At 34.6% G+C, this 18570-nt stretch overlaps 1 protein-coding gene across 8 annotated transcripts in view; it reads left to right on the forward strand.

Moving 5' to 3' along the window:
- The window catches only part of ATG5 (autophagy related 5), a 126461-nt gene extending 109689 nt beyond the window's left edge, over positions 1-16772 (forward strand). For 6 of the 8 annotated variants that reach the window (XR_011074983.1, XR_011074982.1, XR_011074980.1 and 3 more), the window contains 2 exons: positions 13800-15707; positions 16694-16772. Coding sequence is in view for 1 of the 8 variants with exons in the window: in XM_068551374.1 (XP_068407475.1) it covers positions 13800-13936 (137 nt within the window). In the remaining 7 variants the exon portion in view is untranslated. Of the gene's footprint in view, positions 1-13799; positions 16023-16693 lie in introns of those variants that run through there. The other 2 variants (XM_068551374.1, XM_068551376.1) reach the window with 2 other exon arrangements.
- Positions 16773-18570: the final 1798 nt, after the last annotated feature.

Below are 18570 nucleotides of genomic sequence, written 5' to 3' on the forward strand. Positions count from 1 at the left end.
AAAATTGAGCAAGTTTCATTGGTTTAAGAGGTTACTAAATAACCTCTTAGTTATAACCTCTTATAATAACCTTATAGTTTACTAAACATAGTAAACTATATTTACTGTGTCATTTGTCACCACTGTACTATACTAGTCAAGGTTTTTGATACTGTCATACACATCCTCATCTCTAATAATAGGATAATACTATCTTATAATCCTAATCTTCTTTATTGCTACGTAGTTTTCATTTTCAGTAAGAGTTTGTGTTAACTAATTTTTTTTGCCATTCAGTGATTTTTATTTTTATTAAATTTATAGAGTTGTGCAGCCATTGCCACAATCTAGTTTTGGAATATTTCCATCACCTCAAACTTCCCACGTGCTTGTTTGTAGCTAATTTCTGCTCTTGCTGCCAATGATAGACAACTACTGGTCTGCTTTCTGTCTCTGTAATTTACCTCTTTTGGATATTTCACATAAAGGGAATTATACAAAATTGCAACTGATTTTTTTCACTTAGCATAATGTTTTTGGGTTTCATTCATATTGTAGTATAAATTAGTAGTTTGTTCCTTTTTATTACTGAGTAGTATTCCATTGGGTGTATGTATCACATTTTGTTTATTCACCAATTGATGGGCATTTGGGTTGTTTCCACCTTTTCACTTTTATGAATGATGCTGCTCTGAACATCCACATACAGGACATATGTTTTCATTTTTCTTGGGTAGATTCCTAGGAGTGGAATGGCTGGGTTGTATGGTAAGTTTATATTTAATTTTTTAAGAAGCTACTAAACTTTTCCAAAGTGGCTGCACCATTTTACAGTTCTACCAGCAATGAATGGGGATTCCAGGTTCTTCACATCTTTATCAATGTATATGGTTTTTGTCTTATTATAGCCATCCTAGTGTTGTGTAGTGGTATCTCGTGTTGGTTTTTAAAAATTTCCCTAATGACTGATGATGTTGAGTGTTTTCATGTGCTTATTGTTACTCATGGATATATTTGATGAAATGTCTTATGTAAATCCTTTTCTCATTTTTTTCATGGATTATATATCATATAATCCATGAGTTTTGAGAGTTATTTATATATTCTTCATACAAGTACTTTACCAGACATGGTTTGTAATTATTTTCTTCTAGTCTGAGACTTAGCTTTTCATTTTCTTTTGAAGAGTAAAAAATATTTTATTTTGATGAAGTCCTGTTTGTCAAGGTTTTTTATACATGTGTTCAGTTAAATAATCAAGTATTTTTTCTAGTAGACAATACACTTGTATAGTTCCAAAATCTAAAAGTTTATAAAGGAATTTAGTGAAAAGTCTCTATCTCAACTCCTATACGTAAAACACTGACTCAGTTCCCCTCTCCAGAGACAACCAGTGTTGCCATTTTCCTGTAAATCCTCACAGAGATGGTTAAGTAAACTTTTTCATTTTGAACTCAAGTTATAGAAATTTGGACTGGGATATTCCCAGTAACTTTAGGAATAATCTTATTTTTCCAGTTCATTTGATCCATGCTATAGGGGTTTTGTGTGTGTTTTTAAAATCTATTTAATGTCTATTTTGCTACATTCTTGAAGATTCGGGAATATAGACTAGTTTTTCCATTTGAAGTATAATTAAGAGATTAATCATTTTTATTGCTGTCAGAGACGGGACCCACAGGCTGCCCCCACTGCAAGCATTGGCCTTCAGTTATTCATTTCTCTGCACTGTATTTTTCTTTATTTTTGAGTACTTTGCAGTATTTTAAAGAACATCGAAAAAATGCTTTTATCAATTAAGAATAAACTGAAATTTAAGCTAAAGCTTAATGTTGAAATGGCTACCTGATTGTACTTTTCTTAGACGTTTTTTGACAATCTTCTTTCCAGAACATTATGTCATGTAAAATGTACTTCTTTATAAAATCCTTGACTATTTAGTGAGAACATCACAATAAGACTCAAAACCTTAATAAAACTGTTCTACTGTAAGGCGCTAGGCCCCCAACTGGCGGCACAGTTATCAACAAATCCGCAGAATGATGAGAGAAAACCTTAGTGGACCGAGAGCAGGAAGAAATTGGTTGGGTGTTAATTTTGTATTTGGCATCTTTAAAGAATCATATAACTGTTGAACCTTAGAGTTATTTCAGTTCAGTCTCTTAGTTTTTTAGATGATTTGCTAAAGGTCTCTTAGCTGCTTAATTGTAGAACTAAGTTTAGAACTCAGGTCTCATCTCCTGGTCCATTGGTTTTTCCACTTTACTATGCTACCATTTATTTTCATTTTCACCTTTTCAATCTTTTCACTTTTTTGTTTACTTTAAAATAACATTCTGAAATGTTTGCTTTTTCCTAACTCAATTTATTCTATGATTTGTGTTTAGTACCTAATCTGGCCTACATGCAAGACCTACACTTTCTTTCAGTGTTCCCTGGTGTGATATTAGGGACCTGAGCTTCTGTTGTTACTGTAGTGTTCCTGTGTATAATTCTGGCTACTCTTCTTGTTGACTTTATGAAATGCTGTCTATGACATTCTGACATGTAAATGAAAAGCAGTCACATGGTTTGAGCTGACACATTTGTCAGAATGTACCTTTGTGCTTTTTTGCCATTCCTACACCCAGATCACAGTACATATACAAAGTTACTGTGGTCCTGCACAAGAATGGCACACACATTTGTGAGGCTTTTTTATTCCTTTAAAGACTCTTTATTCTCTCCTAAATTTTTTTTAAACATTTTTTTAAAATTTATTTATTTTGTTTATTTTTGGCTATGTTAGGTCTTTGCTGCTGCGCGTGGGCTTTCTCTAGTTGTGGCGAGCGAGGGCTAGTCTTTGTTGCGGTGTGCGGGCTTCTCATTGTGGTGGCTTCTCTTGTTGCGGAGCACGGGCTCTAGGCACGTGGGCTTCAGTAGTTGTGGCTCACGGGCTCAGTAGTTGTGGCTCGCAGGCTCAGTAGTTGTGGCTCGTGGGCTCTAGAGCTCAGGCTCAGTAGTTGTGGCTCACGGGCTTAGTTGCTCTGCGGCATGTGGGATCTTCCCGGACCAGGGCTCGAACCTGTGTCCCCTGTGTTGTCAGGTGGATTCTTAACTACTGCACCACCAGGGGAGCCCTCTCCTAAATTTTTAACCTACCCTACCTGCCCATCCATTCCTAAAGAATACACAAGGTGACTCCCCTTGTTTTTTGTTTTTTTTTTTTTTAAAGGGAGGGCAGTGAGGTAGCCACTCACAGCATTAATCCACTAACCTGCCTCTTAGGCGGATATCTTTCTGTGACAGACTTCTTCCCACCCAAACTGTCACATGCTTGTATCCATCAGGGAACATACACATACCATACACATACTTCATTGAAATGATGTAAATAGTACCTATACTTTTGAGGTACTCTTGATGGTACCTTTCATACCAGGAGGAGGCCACATTTCTAACACCAGTATCTTATCTTTGGAAAAAATTTTATTTGCCTCTTCCTTTTGTCACCTCATTGGAAAATAACTGTCAGTCATTTCAGGATCTATGGGGAGTATTCAAAACATCAAGTCACTCTTTCAGTAAAAATCTTTACTGTCTGGTTCAGTACACCTGTGATATTGTCCGTCGTGAAGCATTTTGAAACACCTGCACCCAACTTAAGTTGAAAGTGAAAGACTTTAAGATTGGGTGTGTATGGATAAGAACTAGCTGTCATCACATGATTACAAGAGAAAGTGCTTCATAAAAGTTATGCGGCACCATTGTCTACTACTCCTTACAACAAGTGATTCATGCATGAGGGAATTTTACATTATTTCATCATATGAAGGTAGAATGTACTAATATGCATGAAGACGTGCTTTAGGTCATTACTCTTGTAACTAACAATGAGCTGCTTTATGTGTTTCCTTTTTTGTTTTGTAAGTGGCTAGATAAGTTAGCCAGGATAACAGGAAGTAACCAAAGGTGAACTCAGGTAAATTTTTTCTGTGGTGTCAGCAGTAGTTAAAATGACTCAGAGAGCTAAGCTTCTGTAGCAGGCTTGAAGTGAAATTTCTTTCTTTGTCCATTTAGAAACAACATACAAAAACTTTTAAAAACCTAAAACTAAAAATCATAGCTTTTATTATTTTACTTTGGAGAATACAAAAATCTTATAAGCTTTGCCCAATCATGTTTCATTGCTCAGTTTTCTAATGTAATATATAAAACCCTAGTAAGTTAGGGTTATAAAAATAACAATGTCCATTCTCACTTTTATAAGTTTATTTCAAAGTTCCGGTTGATCAGTCCTCTGTAACAGTTGGGCTCTTGTAATCCTGAATTTATATTTGGTATTGTACCAATGGAGTGTGTGTGTAGGGAAAGGCTTACATTCAGTGGCAAATTAGTCAGGGTTCCCTGCATCTCTCTTACCAGCAAGTACAGTCTTCTTGCTGCTTGCCTTTTTCCATTTCTGCCCTGCTTGCTGGGATTTTATTTACTCTTTGAGCCCCTTCCCAACTACCATTTAACTTTTGGGTTCCATTTGATGTTGTAGCTTTCATTATTCATCAGTTTCTTCACATCATACTGTCTTCTGACACTGGGGTTACTAAGATGTCCCTGCTTTTAAGAAACTTTAGTCCAGTTGGAGTGGACAGAAAGATGCACAGATGTGATATGTGTAGGAATGGAGATATGCAAAAGATATTAGGAAGATTTATTGTCTTATCCATTCCAGAGTAGGCAATAAAGACTGAGCTAAGTCTTAAAAGATGAGCAGAAATTAGTTGCAAAGGAGGGACCAGGTCACAGTGTCCCACTGTAGTAGAATCCTTCACTAGCTACCCAGGGGCTGGCTGCTCAGGGGTAATGTCTGGTCTGAAATGCTGATCTAAAATGTCCCTACTCTATTTCCTGAAAGACTAGCTTTATTTTTCTACTTTTCTCCCATTAATGTGGACAAGATTTTCAATGAGGTCAGAGATGTGGGGGGAAAGTATTGAGGAACTAAGTGACTAAAATTGTTCTTTATTTGCTTAGTACAAACCTTTTTATTTGTACAAGTCTTTTATTGTACAGATCTTTTATTTGTGCTAATCTTTTTTAGTACAAATCTTATTTGTACTAATCTTTTATTAGTACAAATCTTTTATTTGTCAGTACATTAGAATATAATTTTAACAACTGAGGCTAGGGAGTCATAACATCCCATTTAGGAAGTCTAACTTGAAAATTATACTGCTTTGTTTTTGACATGCTTGATGAGAAACCACAGAATAGTTTCTATAAAAAGTAAGGAAAGATGGTGCATTCGCATTTTTTTCTCCTTAGCCCCATAGCATATGATTAGATTGTTTTATAAAGTGAATCAACTGTTTGTTGTAACAGCTTTTTTCAGACTTAAAGCAATTAGAGAAAAGAAACATCTAAATCTCACATTATTCTTCCAAGGCGGATCCTTCAATTTGAAGTTTGGACTTCAAATTGGCACTTTTGTCAGCATGATGACACTGACCCCCAAAGAGGTGGCATTTCAATTTGCCAGTTCATGCCACAGAAACATAAAGCCTTCAAACCCCAAACTTCATCAGAATGAGGGTTTAGGAGTAAGAATAATAATCGTTTTACAGTTTCAGTAATTCTTTTTTCACTCATTTAAAATTTGTTTTCATTCTAGTATCCTTTTGTACCTTCATACAAAGGTATGATTGATTGATTTAGAAGATCATTTAGTAGTTGCTTTTTTTTTTAATGGTTCTTGCTCTGTAAAATAAGGGTGTTACCTGCTACGCATCTGATAGGACGGTTGGAGGGTTTAAATGAACAAAAGATTTGTGTAAGTGAGATTTCATAATCTTAATATTTTTCACAGTTTTACAATTAACATTTTTTTGTTTTCTTATGGTTTTGTTAGTATTTTTTCACAAATAACCGTACTCATAAGAAATTTACCAAGTGGAGTTAGCAAGAACCAGTTTTGTTTTTTCTTGTTGTCATTTGTTGATAATCCCACTCTGCAGAGATAAGTACGTGTTGATATTCAGCCTCTGCACAGAAGATATAGATGTAGGATGAGCTCTAAATGTAAACTGATGTTGGAACCGCTTATACCTCAGGTTATGGCAAGAGTTCCGTGCTACTGAGTTTTTAACTTTTTTTAGAGATTACCTTCTGGATGTGATTAGGAATGCTCTGGTAAGACATAAGTAAGCTTATCTCCATAGTCACTGCAGCCAGCTGGACTAGCATATACTTGTTAAAATACGTTAAAAAGGAAAAATCTTAAGGCAAGAGGTCTGGAAGTGTTGCTGCTAGTGAAAGCTTTTCATTGAAGACTATAAGCAACGAATCACATATTTATTTGAAGTTTCAGCTATTCACAGGTAGCCCTGGAAGGCCCATTTGTAACTCCACTGAGGTACCGTGAGCCTGCCATGTGGGACTGGGTCATTGGACTGCAGTCTCATCCTAACACTCTCTACTCTTCATTGTTTTCTCTCTCTGGGTGTAAAAGAAATAAGACAGTGTCATTCACAGTGGTAATACAAGAAGTTCTTCACATGTAGCCCTCATCAACAAAGATCTACTATATTCAAGTCTGGACAGAAATAACTTATGAGGCTTATTTTAAAATTGGTAATTATAATATATTTTCTTAAATGTATCATTATGTCGTCAAATCTAAACTGAATCGAACTCTTCGCCTTGTTTGTTTGATTTTCCCTCCATCTCTGTGCTTTGTCCCAACACATGGGTAACATGGACTAATTTTGGTGCTACAGAATCTGTTAATGACTTAACCCATTGACATATGTCTTTTCTAAAATGAAAGAAATAATAAACTGATTATTTTCATTATTCTCCATTAGTGAAGATGGGATTACTGGGTCTGTCAGGAGATGCCTCTGATTTCCTTTACCTAGATCCCAAGAAGTTAAATGAATTAACTTGACTCTTTCAAAAGTGGGAACAGATCTTACATAATTAATATTTCATATTTAGCACTAGAAAACAATTCTCTTAACAAAATAATAACACATGCAGGCAATTAAAAGCAAGTCATCTCTTCGTTAAAACAAGTCCTGTGAGACCTTAACCTGACCATATATAAACAGTGTAATTACTGCCTGTATTTTAAATAAAACAGTTAGCTTTGAACTATTCTGTAACTCATAATTGACAAATATTAATGGGCCCTATTACACCCAACTAGAATTACTGGATCATTTTATAAAATTAGTTCAAAAACATTTGAACCTATATTTTCAAAGTTTTATTTTTTGGGGCAGGGGGTTTCTTGACGTGAACAAGTTTTAATTTCTAACTTGTACCACACTTTTATCTTATCAGGAGGCATTTAATCAGTTTATGTAAATGGTCTCACAGTCACTTAATACAATGTTCTTTTTATAATTATAGGTAATTTGGTGGGGGTTAAGTTTAAATTTTGGTTTATTACCTCCTCATTAAGAAATATAAAGGTTATAAACAAGTCAGTGAAAGAATTAACACAGACATGTTTTGAAAAATCTTATACAAAATACAAAATGTTAAGAGTCAAGCCTTTGGTAATATTTTGGACAGAAATAATAAAAATATACATAAAGATAAAATGTACGCATGGGAAAAGATAGGTGGTATATATTAACTGTGATATTCTATGTTCATTAAAACCTATACTACTAAATGAGCATAGATCCGGAAGAAGTTAATGTAAGTATTTTTAAATGGGTTTGTATTTCTCTGATAAACAGCACTCTCCTTCTGTTTGTGATCATAGGATAAAAGCTCTGTAAGCTTGTATATGTTCGTTTTTACTGCTACATCATGTAGTATGCTCTTAAGATTGAGATCTCATTCCCCAGGAAGCATTTCTGTCTAAGATTAATTGCCCTTTTAAAATCAGCGTTTGATGTATTCCTTTGGCTATATCCTGGCTTGGTTTAACCCTCTTTGACCTGACCTCACTGACTATTATCGCTGAGGCTGAGTCAAAATCCTTCAGCATGATGTATGCACTTCAGATTTCAGCCTGTGGTTTTTCATGTCGATGGACTCAATTAGTTGGCGTTTTACTAATGAACATATCAGAAGTTAAAGAATTTGTCAGAGCAACATTGTTCAGAATAGTGACAGTAAAAAAGTTTATCTCTGTTTTTCAGAAGTATCAGATATTTTGCAGAAGTTTTATACCTTCAGCATCACACATTCCAAGATAGCAAATCAAGGCATTTTCTGCTGAGCTATGTAAAATATAAATGTGAAGCCACAAATCTAAACACAGTGGGTGCAACCTTTGGCCTTAGATTTCTGTTATTCCATATTCACAAGTGTGAACTAAAAAAACAAGTTACAATCTGAAATGTTCTGATTAAAAGCACTTTCCCTTAAAGATATATCATCCATTTCTCTAGCTTCCTTTAAATTCAAAGAAGTTTCACATATTTAGTTACACATATTAATAGTAAGAGTGAAACTCATGCATCTCTCTAGAATCTCAAGTAACCTGTTTTTAAAGACATCTAGGTCATATTCCTTGTTGATAATTGGCTTAAAAATAATGGCTAACATGCAGATTGGGATGGGGAACGCTGTGAGCCATTGCTAATAGAAATCTCTAAAAAGCAGATTCATCACATACTCTTAAGTCCTCAAATAATGATATACTTTAAAATGTATAACAAAGATTTTGGGAGTTTCCCCCCCCCCCCCCCACTTGAATTTTTCATCTTTAAAATAAAATAAGAACCATATCTAAAGTCTATTAAGTAACATCACCATAGTAAAATAGGGCTCATTTGACTTATCCAGGATGTGCTCTGCTGAATATACATATTTAGAGCAATACTAGATTTATCCAGAGGGTTTACAGTGCTTCATGACTTTTTTTAAATGTCATTCATTTTGTTGTTTGCATAATGATAGAGTCTTTGGGTTTTTTTGTTGTTCTCATCTCTCTCTTTCTTCTTTTCTTAACACATTCATAAAATCCGTGTGACACACTGCATAATAATGGGTCTGAATAATGCAGAGTGTATATTAACATGAGGCCAAATTCTCACAGCCCTTTGCATGCCAGTCACTTAATTAAATCCACAGTTTTTATATACCTTTTGGTATATCACTCACTTTATTGAATGCCTACTATGTCCAAGCCCTGTGCTGGGCTCTGTGCTGAGTGCTTTATTTGGATATCCCATTTGATCGTCTCTGCAACCCTGGAGGTTAGAATTCTTAATCTACACTGTAGGAGGAGGAAACTGGGACTCAAAAGGTTAAGTGAATTGCCTAAGAATTAAAAACTAGTGTATTACGCTGGTTTAAACTCAAAAAGAAATATTTTGCTGTTTAGGCATAAAAGACTCATGTACTGGAACTGGAAGACATGTTACCAATCCTCTGTTTTAGACCAGTGCTTTACAAACTGACCCATGGAGTTGAATCACAAACTGCCATGGATCCTAAGTCAGCAAGCAGCAGGACTTGGGAGACAGGCTTCAATCCCACATCAACCAAAGCTGCCCCACCTGCACCTGTGTTATATATTGTGGTTCTGCATAAGATTTTGTTTGAAGAAAAATTCTATACCCATATTATTATGCAATTTATTTAAGGGAACATTTAAAAAAAGACTTTACCCCAGAGATTGATTCAGGTCTGGAGAGGTTATGTATTTTTAAAAATCTTCCAAATGATTCTGATGGTCAGCCAGATTTGCAAACCATAGATCTAGACAGACATCTTCTTTTTATATATAAGGAAAGAGATGAGTTCTGCCCAGAGTCCTTCATTATCAGAATTGGAATTCAAGTTGCCTCCCTCGCAATTCATGTCTTTTTTTAAAGTTCATAATTTTCATTAATGACTTGTTAACTAATATGAATTTTCTTTCTTCTTTTTGTTTCTATATGTAATTCTTACTGTTTTAATCATCCAACCAAAATCTGTCTAAATATATTTTTCTTAAAATGTCACACAGCTCTAAAATGCTCACTTTAAAGTAGATGCTAGAATTAAGTTTGTTTTTATTAGGGTATTGGTGATAATAAAACATTATATGATGTGTTTACATTTTTATCTTTCATAATACTGAGGCTTATAAGTAAGATGAATATAAGAAATGAAATTTTATTGTGATATTCTCTGTATTGATATATGATCTCTTTAGATTTAGCATCTAACTCTTAAAGTGAATTTAATTGCTACTCAAGGAAAATGCTTGTCTCTGATATTTGTTTCTGTCCTCTTCCTTAATTCACAAACTCAAAGTATTTATGAATGACTGTCCTTATATTTACAAGATGAATTAAAAGAGTTGTTTTTTTAAATTGCTATGTGGACATTCTACAAAATAATGACATGTATTCTTCAAAATTGTCGAGGTTAAGAAATGCAAGGAAAGGCTAAAAACTGTCCAAGTTAAAGGAGAGTATAGAGACCTGAAAATTAAATGCAGTGTGTGGTTCCTGGACTGGATCTTAGACTGGAGAAAAAAATAATTAGGATAGTTAATAACATTTGAAATGATTACATAATAGTATAATATCAATGTTAATGTTTTTTATTTTGATAACTGTACTATGGTTATATAAAAGATTATTTTTATTAGAAAGTATATACTGAGGTATTTCAAGGTAAAGGACTCTGTTTCTAATTTACTCTCAAATGATTCAGAAAGTAGTTATATATACACAGAATGATAAAGCAAATGGGGTAAAAATGTAAACAGTTGATGACTCTGGGTGAAGAGGAATTCCTTGTGCTATTCTTGCAACTTTTCTCTATGTTTGAAATTATATCCAAATCAAAAGTTACCCCCAAAAGTGCCCTGTATGTGAAAATTTCATATAGAATGAGTTCACTTGATAACTGTCTCAAACGTTTGCCTACTTTAAAGCATCAGACTAACGTTTTTAAAAATCTGAGTGGGTGGGATGTGGAGTAACATATTTCTCCTGAGTCATTTACTCTGTAGTGACATATTTCTTATTCCCAAGTATTAAATTCTAGATTCCCATTTTGAAACACAAAGATATATTTACCAAAAACACGATTTACTTTAGTAGCAGTATCATCAAGTGTTTCCTTTCTGTTAGGGGAAAAAAAAAAAATCTGCTAAATTTTTACTATTTAGTCTTGTTAGTTTTGATATTGCCAAAACGTCCAGTCATGCTTTGCTGTTATTCGCAGTAGCATCAATTTTGGTGATGGCATATATACTTCTTGGCTTATTTGGAAACATTTTGACTTTTTGTTGTTTTAATAACCAAAACAGTCTTTATCAGTAGAGCTCTTCTGCATAGTAGTGGTAGTCATTAGAAACTATTTTCAAAACATTAATTTTGATAGTGTGTTTTACCAGCAGCAAAATGATCCAAGCTCTGAAAACATTTATTGTCAGGCACCACGCTAGGCACTGAGGATACAGTGATAAATGAGAGAGAAGTTTTAGTTAATAGTTTCAAGGAAACTGCTGTCCCATTCTAAGAATCCTTCTGGTGAGAGTTACATTATCAGAGAAAGTCAGAAAACCAAAAAGATAAATATACACAGGTGAAATATTTGGACAAATGTAAGCAGTGACAAAATTATATATTTAAAATCTTAAACGGTTGTGTTGAGGGATATGACAGTCTAGATCACTTGCTTAGTTGTCTGTGTTTAGCGACACGTTTATGTTCCAGGTTAAAAGTGGCCCCAGGTTAAACCAGAGAATCAGGACTGCCTATTCAGGTTTCTGATAATGTGATTTATTGGGTTTGTTTTACAAAGTGTTTGAATTGTGCTTATGTTCTCCAGCTTCTGCTGTACAGTTCTTAAACTGTCCTCTTGTGTAACAGGGTTAGCCTTTTGCCTTTCAGACACACCATGCGTCAGTGTGCCATATTGTATTTGCTCCCACATTTACATGCTGCTTCAGGCAGAGTATTTTGGATATTCAGCTCTATCTCATAGTATCCAAAGGTGACACTGCTTAAGGAAGAACTTTACAGATAAGGAACTTTGACTCTTACACCACTGCTCTTTCATTTTTTTTTTTGACTCAGTGCTAAGTAGGAGGAAGATTCTGAGACTATTAAGGTATTTCAAAGAAATATATAATAAGAATATAAAGAGAACTACACCGGAAATGTTTTTAAATATTCTAAGAAAGATTTAATACAGTGAAACCTTGGCAGTCTAGAACTTACAAAGTATGAATCATTCCAGATAGCTGAGGGCTTATCCATTTGAATATCAACATTTTTAAATCTTCTCAAAGTACTAATACTGTGCTTTCTATAGTATTCTGTATATAGCTTAATCTTTTAGTTATAAATGATTCACATCCTTATGGAAACCAATCATTGTATTAATACTGTGATCACAACTGTGTAAAAAGTATGTATAGATGCAACAAAGATTGGTGGACAAATCAAAACAATGAGAGAATTTTTTTAAGTTAGTAGTGTTATAAGGTGATATCTTTTTCCAAAATTGTTTTAAGCTATGACACAGTGATTCAGGGTTTTTTGGAGACATTTATTTGGTTATCTTTGGGGTTGATAATATGTTTGTTAGGTCTTTATTTTGGGCATTCTTTTAGCAATTCTCTAGTGTTTTTGTGTCCTCTCATTGTCAGTCTGTTGACTGTCACTGCCCAGGACTGTGCTGCCTCTAATAGGGAGTTTCTTTAAAAGGGTCTCTTGTTTCAGGTGCCAGCCAGCCAAGCCATTATCACCATACATCATCAGCCCACTTTGCCTAGACATTAGAACACTAGGGATGCAAAAGTCATTTTGAACAGAGCAGAAAGGAAAAATAGGGTATTTCCCTCTCATACAGTTCCGTGAATTCCCCGTTTCCTTGCTGTCTTCTGTGTCCAGGAAGCTGAGAGATTTAGATGTTGTAGATTGAAGAGACTAAAAGAGACAAACCAAGAATTGTGCTAAAGGAGTGATACAAAGTTTCTTGAAGGTTCTTTGTTTTGTTTTATTTTGTTTTCTGTTTTTTTCAAAAAGAGTTTGGTTTTACTTTCTTTGTTTTTCTATAGCAACCAAGCATGCTTCCGTTTTCTTTAAAGATCGTCAGTATATCATACAAAAATCATAAAAGACACAAAACTAATCTTAAATTTAATTTGAAATAAAATTTGAACTTCAGAGAAGAGTGTGAATTTCAGCAACCTTTTAATTAGCGAATGGGCGTTAACAAAAATCAATCAGGTTTCAGTACTCTGAAACAGAAATCCCTGAGTCAGACTCCCAGTTCCTTCTCATTAAAACTTTAACTCTTCTTCTAATGGTGTCTCTAAAATTTTCTCATACATATATGAACAGCTTTATTGAAAATTAACTTACAGCTCCCATCTGTTTTATTAAACATCTTCCTAAACACTGATCTTATTCTTGATGACTTCTAGACACATTTCTGTTTTGTATGTTTTAAATATGTATTGACCTACTTCACACACCTGTCATTTTTCATAGCCATATAGTACAGTTTTTAATGTGTAACTAAAATAAATTTTGGTCAGTGGGTACAATGGGCTGTTTTCTCCACTATGGTTTCATTAACGTCAATCTTAGGTAAGCACAGTAATTAAGAAAGAATGAATACTTTCACATATAGCAACAGAATTTTTATCAGAATTCATTGTAACCCTCAGGTTTCTGTTTTGGGTGATACATATTGCAACATTTGAACTTTCTCCATGTCCACATTTCCTGCTCAGGAAACAGACCAGGTTCTTAACCTGTTAAAGCAGTAAAAATCCATTTAATTCACTGAGGATTCTCAAAGGCAGCAGATTATTTTTTCTTCAACTGTTTTGACTCATCGATTATTGTTGGATTTCTTTCTTGGAATAGATGGGGAAAAAAAGAATCAAGTGATGATTCATGGAATTGAACCAATGTTGGAAACACCTTTGCAGTGGCTGAGTGAACATCTGAGCTACCCGGATAATTTTCTTCATATTAGTATCATCCCGCAACCAACAGATTGAAGGATCAACCATTTGCTTGAACGGAATCACCCTTAAACAGGATTTACCAGAGCATGTCACCTTTCTGCTTCAATCAGGCTTGGTGGAGGCAACCTGACCAGAAACACTGCTACAAGCCAAACAGGAAAAAGATTCCATGTCAGATAAGGGTACTTGGGCTGGTCTTACTTTGCATCACCACTGCTTTCCTCCGCTGCCGTCACTAAACCTCAGCTACGACATGAAAGACTTTACAGGACCACTGCAAGTCTTCTGTTTTCTTGTAAAATATAATGAAGCTGAAGCCTTTGGCCTAAGAAGAAAATGGAAATATGTGCCACTCAATTTGTATTTCTGATTAACAAATAAACAGGGGTATTTCCTAAGGTGACCATGGTTGAACTTTAGCTCAAGGGAGTGGAAACATTGGTTTAATTTTCAAGAGAATTAGACTTAAGAAAGTAAAAGAGAAATTCTGTTATCAATAACTTTCAGTAATTTTTTGTAAAAGATCAAATTACAGTAAACCCATCCTTCCTTAATGAAAATTTCCTATGTTTACAGTCTGTCTATTGGTATGCAATCTTGTAACTTTGATAATGAACAGTGAGAGATTTTTAAATAAAGCCTCTAAATATGTTTTGTCATTTAATAACATACAATTTTGTCACTTTTCCAGTACTTTCTGACTCACATACATTAGATCACTGTTTTTACTCTGTGTGTTACCTTTCAGACTGGCCATCATTGGCATGGAATGGGTGTAGGGCATAGGATAACTTGTCTCAGGAGCTGTCATAGAATTTCTTGCTGCCGATTTTTAAATCTGTGTTATTTACACTAAAAGTATAAATAATGTTGCCATTTATCATTGCTGTTTTGTCACTGTAAATCTGTCAAATCATAGTATCTTAAGCATCTGTATAATTTTACATTTTTTTGGAAAAACCCATTCCTTTTCAAGCTAGTGTTCTTCATTGGCCTCAGGTCTAATGTTTCACGGTGGTCCCTGGTAGCCAATCTTTGAAGTTTAAAGATTACCAATCTCCAGACTGCAATAGCTTTTCCTTAACTTTACCAAAAATATTCAGAGGTTACTAGAGTTCTTATTCAAATAAGGAAATTTTTGCTGCACTTTATTACCACGCTGCTGGGATTCTACCAGCTGAACGTACTTGTGCATTACACTTTGTTTCTTGTGAGCTAGCTTGCTGTTCATATTGAATGTTGACCTGTTTGAGTATGCTAAAAGACAGTATCATACAATAATGGTTTTAGCTTCCAAAATAAAGATGAATGTTTTTCTCATAAAAAAAAAAAAATTGTACGAATGTGTGGTGAGATCCTGCCTAGTGCTCACGGCTTCCTTTTTCCTTTTATGATTTTCACTAAGCAGCAGACTTATCCACAGGATGAGATAAAGTTAAAGATCAGATATTCTGGAATGGAAAGTATAAGCCTCAATCAAAAAGAAAAACATAGGGTACCCATAGGATCAGAAAAAAATAGAAGCAAGTAGCAAATACTTGGCTAATGTCAATAAAATGAAAAGTGCCATTTTAGTAAGGCAGAAAAAATAGTCATATTTGAGTTACTTAAGGATTAAAAAACCCACTGACTTGTATTTTTTCAAAAGAGGTTGATCTGAATATGATTGTTCACATTAAAAGTGTTTATTCATCTATTCAGTTTGGGGATTTTCCCTCTTGATGTTTTGACAGACTGATGTGAGCTTCAGTGAGCGAAAGGATCAAAATGCCAGGAGTGCTAAGCTGTGAAGAAGATAAGTGTGGTAAGAGCAGTAAGCCACAGTAGTTTTCACAGACAAGACCAATGTAAGGTCTCTGCAGTGGGCTCAAGTGAGCTACTGATCTTTACTTCCAGATTTGAAAGTAAGTTTTATCAAGCCATTTCCCATTTTTACCTACTTGTTCATTATTACACCAGCATCATAACTGTATTATACCCTACTCTAGTCCCAGGTAAGTCAAGCTTCTGATACCCAGAGAAAGAATAAAAACAGAAATTAGTGCTGGCTTAAATATCTATTTTTGTTTCTTTTTATTTGAATATTTAAATTTTATGGTTTATTAAAAAATTAAATTAATTTTGTGTCTGTCTTTATTTCTAGAAGTTGAAAATGAAATTTACTATAAATCAAGTTACCTGTTGGGGAAATCATTAACATTTCCTTATTCTTATACCTGTCATAAAAGTTTCTCAAAGAAATAAACGATAGGAGGGATAAAGGAGAACATATGAAAGAAAACTGGAGAGGACCACAAATCTCAATGTGCTTGTTTAACTCAACCTCGGCAGCGAGCATCCTAAGAAAATGAAAATGTGTTCTTAAGTTATTGGCATTGTTTAACTAGGAAGGAATAAATTCAGCCTAAGTAAAGTAAATCATTGCTTGTCCTTCATAATGTTGTTTTTCGCTTGGATGACCTAAGTTCATGGATAGAGTGAACTGATGAGGACTTTATGTATCTAGAGACCCAAAGTAGCTTGCTCATAGTTAAAACTGACCTACTAGTCTTTACAGCATGGTGATGTTCAGAACACGTTCCAGTCAGTCTGACGTGAACGCAGGATAGGCTGCTCCTGTTATGTTTATTCCCCCATTCACTGGAAGCTAGGTGGGAATGGATGGTTTGCTAAGAAAACAGTATACAAGATTTGACATCGAGTGACACTTAACTTTTAATGGTTATCTTTCTAGGATATGTTTATATTTTGTAGGCTATATGAGGTAACATTTTTTCTTTCAATTTTCAGAAATTTGGTTTACGTGGGTCATGCCAGAGAACGACAGTCTCATGTTTTCTTTATCATACTGTTGATATTTAGGTCTGAGGTAAGTTGGGTTTCCTTTTCGATGTGCCAACACAGTTGAAATAGAAGTGTAGGATCTTGGGGTATGATAGGAAAAAATCAAGTATGACAATATTTATATAGTCCATTCCATTCATGGTCAATCACTGGGGTGGAATCAGTCAGAATACTTACCTGTCTCTTGAGTTCTGTCATCCACTTAAGTTTTTATAAATACAGTCATCTCTTGGTCTGAAAGTATTAAAAATTACCGACACGGGTGTTGGAGAGAAGGGAGTCATACCTGTTTTTAACTAATTTGAGATTAAATGATTCTTTGTAATAAAAGTTCTTTACCACATAGATTTATTTGTCAAATTTTCTCAAACATGAATTACAGATTTGATTCTCCACACTTATTGGCAAATGTAATACTACTATGGAATCTAGCAGTCACAATATAGGAACCATAGAGTGAAAAAGCACTCTATTTTTAGATCCTTTAGGTGGTTCATTAAATATTTAAGTTTTTTTAATATTTAACTATTCTTGTCAACCGACAATATGTTGGAATGATCACCAGTGAGATAAAGACTAATCTGAAGATTTAGAAATGTCAACATGTTTCAACATACTAATTGATTCTTCTGAAAGTGATGAATTTGGCTTTCCCTCTATAGCTTCCGCACCCCCATATCACAAGAATAAATAAAGCATAACCAGGCTTTTTCCTCTTTGTTTACCATGGTTCTTAGTAGAGTGTCTTGCACATAGTTGGTGCTTTGCAACTATGTATAAAAAAGAAAAAAATTAACAGGATTACTTAATGATGCTTTAAAATCAATGTTATGTTTTCCTGTTAAAAATAACAGCTATAAAAATAGGAAGGACCTTGTTGTTTAGAAATCAATATACAAAGTGCAGTGAGTGCAGGTTTGCAGTACTGGTGAAGACTTGCTTACTCAAATTGGCTACTTTCAGCAGGAACCACTGTGGATCGGAACCTTGCGTCAGTCCACGTTCATTTTAGTTGTAGCATAAGACCACAGCACAGATCTTCTGTTTCAACATCACTCTAATTTAAGCAGCCCCTAAAGTTGGAGCTATTCTCATCAAGCATCTAGAGGTATTTATTGATTCTGGCCTTTTCATAAATGAGTGGTTTGTGTCTTGCTTTTGCCTTTAGACCTTACTTCTGAAAATGTAATACATTTTTAGCAAGGGAAATGTGTTAGACCTGTGAGCAGGGTTCTTCAAACTGAGGTAGACTCTTAGGACCATGTTTATGAAAAGCTTTAAGAGAAATATTGGTCTTTCGGTCTTTTATATTTGAGTGGAAGAGGTATCTGCTTCATGTATTATTTAGAAAATACTGATGAACTTTTCCTTCGTAATGTTTACTGTGGTTTATAATAAATATTTGTATGGTATTTGTTTCTCACACTGAGCATAAACTCCGTAAGAGCAGAGACCAGGTCTGTTTGGCCCAGGATTGTATTCTCAGGACCTAGCACTGTGCTGCAACACAGCGGAATATACTACATACTTGTTGAATAAAAGGTTGGAAAAGTCTGTGTAGTATATCTCCCTTTTAGACTCCAAAGCGTATTGATAGATTAAAGACTTTGAGAAGTTCTAAGGTTAAGAGACCTGTTTGATCTAGCATTTCCCAAATTTTCTTGATTATAGGATTTTTTCCTCCAGTACCACATCATATTGAACTCTCGTTTGGGAAATGCTACATTAAATCGTTATATCCTAATGACCTAGAGTTTAGAGCGTAAGGCTTCTCCCTCTTTTTCTGACAACTCCATTTGAAAGTATCTCTTAAGCTTATGACC

The sequence above is a fragment of the Eschrichtius robustus genome, chromosome 9 (assembly GCF_028021215.1).
Source record: "Eschrichtius robustus isolate mEscRob2 chromosome 9, mEscRob2.pri, whole genome shotgun sequence".
Lineage (NCBI taxonomy): Eukaryota > Metazoa > Chordata > Mammalia > Artiodactyla > Eschrichtiidae > Eschrichtius > Eschrichtius robustus.